General features: G+C 39.7%; 2 protein-coding genes across 2 annotated transcripts; both read left to right on the forward strand.

Annotated features, from left to right (window-relative positions):
• The first annotated feature begins 604 nt into the window (after positions 1–604).
• Positions 605–1,885, forward strand: LOC110932223 (glutathione S-transferase T3-like). Its single transcript, XM_022175575.1, has 2 exons — positions 605–1,099; positions 1,193–1,885. The coding sequence occupies exons 1-2, from the start codon at positions 605–607 to the stop codon at positions 1,883–1,885; spliced, it is 1,188 nt and encodes a 395-aa protein (XP_022031267.1).
• Positions 1,886–2,326: 441 nt separating this feature from the next.
• On the forward strand, positions 2,327–6,442 carry LOC110930028 (E3 ubiquitin-protein ligase WAV3). The gene is made up of 2 exons (XM_022173238.2): positions 2,327–2,875; positions 4,355–6,442. Exons 1-2 carry the CDS (start codon positions 2,660–2,662, stop codon positions 6,227–6,229), a joined length of 2,091 nt encoding a protein of 696 aa, XP_022028930.1. The 5' UTR covers positions 2,327–2,659; the 3' UTR covers positions 6,230–6,442.
• The last annotated feature ends 431 nt before the right edge of the window (positions 6,443–6,873 follow it).

Below are 6,873 nucleotides of genomic sequence, written 5' to 3' on the forward strand. Positions count from 1 at the left end.
CATCGTTTTTTCAAAACATGTAACTAATAGAGCAAAGAAGATCGACAAAAAACAAATCGAATGATGAATGTCGAGTCTGTGCAGGGATTTAAAGGCAGCATTTGGGGTCGAAGCGCCGCGCTTTGGCCATAGCGCGGCGCTTAGGGTTCACGGGGCAACTGAAACCTCGTACACCTTTATGTCTCTGCATGTCAGTCAGTCATTCAAACCTCGTATCACCTTTTGTCGACCTAAACGCCCCGCTTTAGCCATAGCGCGGCGCTTAGGCTATACGGTATGGGGGTCGGCCCCGGCCCGTCGCGGGTCGGCGACGGTCCACACACCGTGCCGCCCCCTACCGTCTCCGTCTTCTCCGTCCGAAAAGGGACGTTGGCGACGACGCAAAGATGTGGGCCCCCCTATTAAAATATGACCGTTAATAATAAAAAAAAAAATTAAATTTCTATTTTTTGAATAAAGCCAAACGGCTAGATTTTTAAAATATATAAATTAAACCCCCATTTTCACTATCAAACACCAAATTAACTTCCACAATTCACCATTTTCTCCTATAATTTTTACACTCTCTTCCACTACACTCTCAACCTTCTTCCACATAATTTTCATGGATCCGTTCAACAACCCCGATACTCCCAACACGCCTTCGAACAACCCGAATACTCCCACCAATCCGACCCAACCAAATGTTTTTTCGGTTCTGGGGTATTATCCAACGCTAGAACCGAACCAATTCTCCCAATTTTCATCGAACGCTTTTGCGTCATTCCAACAATCGCCCAACCAATTCACTCAAATCTTCCAAAATCAAGCTCTTCAACAAATGATGATGCGGGGTGCTTGGAACTTTCCACCCGTTCAACCTCAACCGATCCCCACACCCCCCGTTCAACCCCAACCGATCCCCACACCCCCCGTTCAATCCGAACCCGAAGATGATGTGGAGATTGTGCCCGAAACCCAACCGCCAAAAGGGAAAGGAAAACGAAACAAAGGGAAACAAGTAGCGGGTGATCAAGCGTCGAAACCGAAGGCGATTAAATGGACCCCAATCGAAGAAGAAGCATTAGCCAAGGCTTTCCTTGGCACTTCCGACAACCCGGTAAAAGGTTCGTATTTTTTTAAAGTTTACATCTTTTTAAATTTATAAAGTTTACATTTTAAGTTTTATAGTTTTTTTTTGGTTTCCTCGAAGTGGCGAAAATTGAACTCGGCCATTAATCGGTTTTGCGAGGAGTATAACAAATTATATACAAGTGACCGTCGTAGCGGGTGGAACGACGAGGATGTGTTCAAAATGGCATTGCAAAAGTATAAGCAAAATCATGGTTCCAACTTTCCTCACGTTCGTGCGTGGATGGTTGTAAAAGACGACCCAAAATGGTCGCCCATTCCTAACGAGGTGGCGATGGCGAAACGCCAAAAAACATCGGAAACGGGTAGTTTAAGCGCCGGTGGGTCGGACGCGAGGTGTCACATTAACTTAAATGATGACGCCGACTATGACGAAGACGAGTATAACGTACGTGAACCCGACCGTCCACCGGGCCGAGACAAAACAAAAAAGGAGCGGGCCAAGGGAAAAGGAAAGGAAACGGTGGACCCGAACATGGTTGAGTTTATGGAACACCTAAAAGTGTACAACGACATATCGGCCCAAAAGTCGAAGACGAAGGAGCGGGCCGTCGAAGAAAAAAGCCGTGCATCGGACGAGAAGTTAAAAGAAAAGGTCCGATTGTCGAATGAGAAAATCCGAATCTCCGATGAAAAAATTCGGCTTAAGGAATGGGAAATAATGATGATTAATGTCGAGAACGAACCCGAGCCGAGACGTTCGATGTTGAAAAAACTACAAGACGACATCATGAAAAAGCATCAAATTATTTAACTTTATGTTTATTTTTATTAAGTCTTTTTTTTTAAGTTTATGTTTTTTTTTAATATTTATGTAATGTGGGTTTAATATTAATGAAAATATTTTATTAGTATATTTGTCAAATGTTAAAAAAAAATAAAATAATAAAGAAAATAAAAAAAACATGGTGAGGACTATGACTAGGATCATCCTACCATGCCTTGTAGTTTTGGAGGATGGAGCATCTTAGTGAGGATTGTGACGTGTCGCCTACGTGGCGGACCATCCTCCAAGGATGGTCCATCACCATACCATGTAGTCTTAAAGATGTGAAAATTATTTTTGACGTGTGTAATTAGCATGTCCCTTTTGAAATAATAATAAGTTGGCAAATTGTAAAGTCAAACTTGATTTCTTACAATCTCACAAAGTAACAACTTTACAATATTAAATGCAGAATTAAATTTATTTTTTAGGTAAACAGTAGAATCGCAATCCGTTTCCCCCAATAAAGCTGGTTTCCAGCTTTACCCCTCCTCACCCTCTGTCCACTATAACTCCAATTCCACCTTCAGCTAACCCTAATTTCAACACACACGATGCAACCCTTTCAATTTGGGGATACTCAAAACCCAATTCAATTCACCGTATATTCTCTATTCATCGAACATGAATGAATCTTGAATCATCATATCCTCTCGAAGAATGTTGCTTTTTGTTCTAAAATCTTTCAACCAAATCCCTTCTTTTCTTCCGAATTCTTTCGTGTCTATAAATTGTTAATATTCTTCGTTAAAGATTGGAATTATGGGAGGTGAAAGCAAATGGAGGAAGATGAAGCTCGCTCTAGGGCTAAACACGTGTCTTTATCTTCCAAAAACCACCGACGACGATGAATCTGTGAACTCACGCGCTCACGCGCCGCCTAGGGTTTCGGATGTTCGTCGTCTGATGCCTACTACTCCGACTCCGTCGTCTTCCGGTCTCCAGTTGTCCAAATACGGTGTTAAATCGTCGAATAAGGTATATTTTGATAAGGTTTTGTTGTTTGTTTTTGTGAATCTGTTAAGTGTTTGATTAAATGCCTGTGAGAAAGTTCAGATGTTTAGTTAGAAATTTAATTAGAGTTCATGTGAGCAGGTATAGTTAGTGGATTAATGTGTGTTAATTAATGAGAAAATGAAAGATAATTCTTTAGACCACTTGTAATTGGCTAGATTTTTTTTTCGATGTGATTAAGAGATACTTTGCTAGTGGCTGTTTATGGTGATTATACAATGCAGTTGATGGGGATGGAGATAGTGATGGGTTTTTTTTGGTTGTCAAGTAGTTTTCAACTCTTAATGGGTTGATGGACCCCTTAATGTCCCCTTTAAAGGTTGTCCTCTGCTCCATTGGTCTACAATTGTTTTTTTTTCCATAGTAATTAATTGAATATATTATTAATGAATAGTTATGTTATATTGTTATCCTTTTTAACTTCCCTTCTTGAAGGTAAAGTGCTTTGTCTGGTCAACACCTTCACTTTTACATATAAAACCTCACTCCTCCCTTTTCATAGTTGAATTAATACCTTTTGACTTCACTCATGGAGCATAAGTTGATGAAAGTAGGTTTAGTTTGGAAAAGAGGAGAAAATCTTTAGCTTATTCTTATTGATTTCTAGTTCTTTTTATACATGTTATTGCTTTTTTGAGTATATGATGCATATGCTTTTCTTTATTGCCTTGAAACCTCATCATTGGAACACCAGTTGCTTAATGATCTTTACTTTATAAAGGTTGCAGTTTTTTAATCATTAAGTATAACCCACATAGCAAGTTGGCCACCCAAAAGATATCTAGTCAATATTCATTATGCCAAAGTGATTTTCAACTTTCTTGATCTGATTTAACTTGATATTCTTTATCCGTCGATAAGTTTGTGGTTGTTAAATACATTTACCTCTGATTATTTACGTATGGTATTCTAATTAATTATTATTAAAGGATCATACCTAACTGTTCATATTTAACTTTAAAAATAGTCTAATTGTTTATATATAACTATTTAAAGGAACCTAATTGTTCATTATCTGGAAAAATAAACTAAAAGCTTACTGCATTAAACATAACGATGTTTTCGTTTGTTTTTACAGAATATTAAAAGATCAATTAGAAAGAATGAAAATAAGCAGTGTTTTATTCACTTAAAAAAGATATATACCGATATACGTATCACCTACAATCATATTAATTAAAAAAATTTTGGTTTGAAATCACTACATTGTTTCAGCTTTGCTTGGCTTCAAACTGAAGTTCTTCAGTAGATTTAGAAAAAAAAAAGTGGAGTTGGAAATAAAGCAAACCGAAAAACATAACCGGAAACCCTAACTATGGCAAATCTTTAGATAATTTAATATTCATTATGTTGTAATACAAAACAAAATAATATGGCTAAATCTTCGAATTTCTGAATTTTCGTATCTGTATTTTTAATAAAGAATCTTCACTTGGATTGCAGCAAATGTGTGCAATATGCTTGACGGCAATGAAACCAACCGACGGTCACGCAATCTTCACTGCAGAATGCTCACATGCCTTCCATTTCCATTGCATTGCATCAAACGTAAAACACGGAAATCGAGTCTGTCCCATTTGTCGTGCAAAATGGAAAGAAGTTCCTCTAGAGAGTTCTGGTTCTTCTCGTGTGAAATCAAGTACAAATCCCGGTTCATTTATGATTTTACCGGGTATGCCACATCATCAAACGCGCCCCAATCGTAGCGCTTCGTTACTATTTCAAGCCCCCGAGCCACCCATCTTTGACGACGATGAACTAGTCAACCAGAAAGTTGAAGTCTCTGGTGATTCTGATTCCATTGGAGGCGTAGAAATGAAAACGTACCCTGAAATTTCAGCAGTAGCCAGATCAACATCATTCGATAATTTTGGCATCTTAATTAATCTCAAAGCTCCCGTCACTAAAGGACATCAAAACGCTCGGGCACCGTTGGATCTAGTAACCGTTCTTGATATTAGCGGTAGCATGACAGGTACAAAGATTGCTTTACTAAAACAAGCTATGGGTTTTGTAGTGCAAAATCTCGGCCCGTTGGACCGACTTTCTGTTATCGCGTTTTCTTCTTCAGCCCGCCGCCTCTTCCCGCTTCGTCGTATGACCGAAACCGGGAAACAAGAATCTTTACAAATTATTAACTCATTGGTCGCTAATGGTGGGACCAATATAGCCGAAGCGTTAAAAAAGGCAGTGAAAGTGATGACGGAGCGGAAATACAAGAATCCGGTAAGCAGTATGATATTATTGTCAGACGGGCAAGACACATACACCAGCATCAGCCCGCGAAAGGCCGGGTCGAAAACCGATTACCAGACTCTTTTACCGTCTTCTATGCAATCGAAGAAAGACGTAACACACATACCGGTTCACACATTTGGGTTCGGTATGGATCATGATGCTTCTGCAATGCACTCTATCTCCGAACATTCTGGAGGGATGTTTTCGTTTATAGAAGCTGAGAATGTGATACAAGATGCTTTTGCACAGTGTATCGGTGGGCTTTTGAGCGTTGTGGTTCAAGAACTACGTGTTGAAGTCGAGTGTGTTCATCCGATGTTGCGGCTTGGGTCGATTAAAGCTGGGAGTTATAAAGTTGGTATGGACGAAAACGGAAGATCGGGGTTTATCGAAGTCGGTGATTTATATGCCGAGGAAGAGAGGGATTTTCTTGTAGCAATGGATCTTCCGGTTGAAGAAACGGGTGACGAAATGTCATTGGTGAAATTCAGGGTTATTCATAAGGACCCGATAAAGAAAACCGTGGTTACGGTCGGTGGAAATGAAGATGTTACAATCTCGAGGCCGGAGTCAACTTTGGGAAAGCAAGTAGTGTCAATTGAAGTTGACCGACAGAGGAACAGGCTTAGAGCGGCCAATGCGATAGCCGAAGCACAAGTGGCTGCCGAACGTGGTGATCTCGCTGCTGCAACGTCAGTGCTTGATGATTGCCGGAAAAAGTTGTCTGAATCTGTGTCGGCTTCTAGAGGTGATCGGTTGTGCATCGGTTTGGTTGCTGAATTGAGGGAAATGAAAGAAAGAATGGCGAGCCGAAGAGTGTACGAGTCGTCGGGACGGGCGTATGTTTTGTCGGGGTTGAGCTCGCACTCGTGGCAAAGGGCCACGGCTAGGGGTGACTCGACCGAAATGACGAGCCAGATACAGAGTTACCAGACACAGTCAATGGTGGACATGGTTAACCTGTCTCAGACAATGTGCTTTAGCAGGAGTCCTTCAACATCTATGGTTGTTAACCCTTCACCCAAAAACAAAAAGTCTTTAAGGTCAATATACTCCTTTCCTCCACCTCAGCCTAGATGATTATTAAAGGGCTGCTGCTGCTTTGTGTCGTCGTTTTAGTTTGGGAAGTGCAAAATAGTATGTTTTGAATTTTGAAAAAAGAATTGTGGGTATATTTCTTCCAATTTGATTGGTTAGTTGATTGATTGTAAGGGAATAATTTCGAGTTGATTGATCTTAAGAGCATCATATTCTTACAATTCAAGGAAAACCACCTAAATTGTGGGTATTTCTCCCACGCTGCTCTCCTTGCAGTCTAAATACCATATAATCTTACATTTGCAAGGATTTGAACATATACCACTTTTGGGGACTTGGGGTGAAACATTTATACTGAAAATGGCTGTTTACAGTCCCATAAAACTTCATAATCATCGGCATAATTTTCATTAGGTTCATTAGATGTAGGCTCATGTAAAGAAATGCGTATCTTGCTCGATTAACCAACACCAGCTTCTTTGATAAAATGCGGGTTTTTTTGGATGTGTACGTAGATATTTTAAACGATAATCGTATAATATTTTTGAAATAAGATTCATCAAATTATAATTAGTATTTGTACATGCAGAGCCGTTCCAATGTTTTTGGAGACCCTAAGCGAAACACAAAGCGGTGGCCCTTTAAATTTGTATATTTTTTTTTTCTTTCAAAAAAGGTATGCAAAC

The sequence above is a fragment of the Helianthus annuus genome, chromosome 14 (assembly GCF_002127325.2).
Source record: "Helianthus annuus cultivar XRQ/B chromosome 14, HanXRQr2.0-SUNRISE, whole genome shotgun sequence".
Classification (NCBI taxonomy): domain Eukaryota; kingdom Viridiplantae; phylum Streptophyta; class Magnoliopsida; order Asterales; family Asteraceae; genus Helianthus; species Helianthus annuus.

Bases quoted from the DNA above. Each gene is read 5' to 3' on its own strand.
- LOC110932223 (XM_022175575.1), top strand. From the start codon at position 605: ATGGATCCGTTCAACAACCCCGATACTCCCAACACGCCTTCGAACAAC. The intron at 1,100-1,192 runs GTAAAAGGTTCG...GTTTCCTCGAAG, and splicing joins TTGGCACTTCCGACAACCCG to TGGCGAAAATTGAACTCGGC.
- LOC110930028 (XM_022173238.2), top strand. From the start codon at position 2,660: ATGGGAGGTGAAAGCAAATGGAGGAAGATGAAGCTCGCTCTAGGGCTA. The intron at 2,876-4,354 runs GTATATTTTGAT...CTTGGATTGCAG, and splicing joins GTGTTAAATCGTCGAATAAG to CAAATGTGTGCAATATGCTT.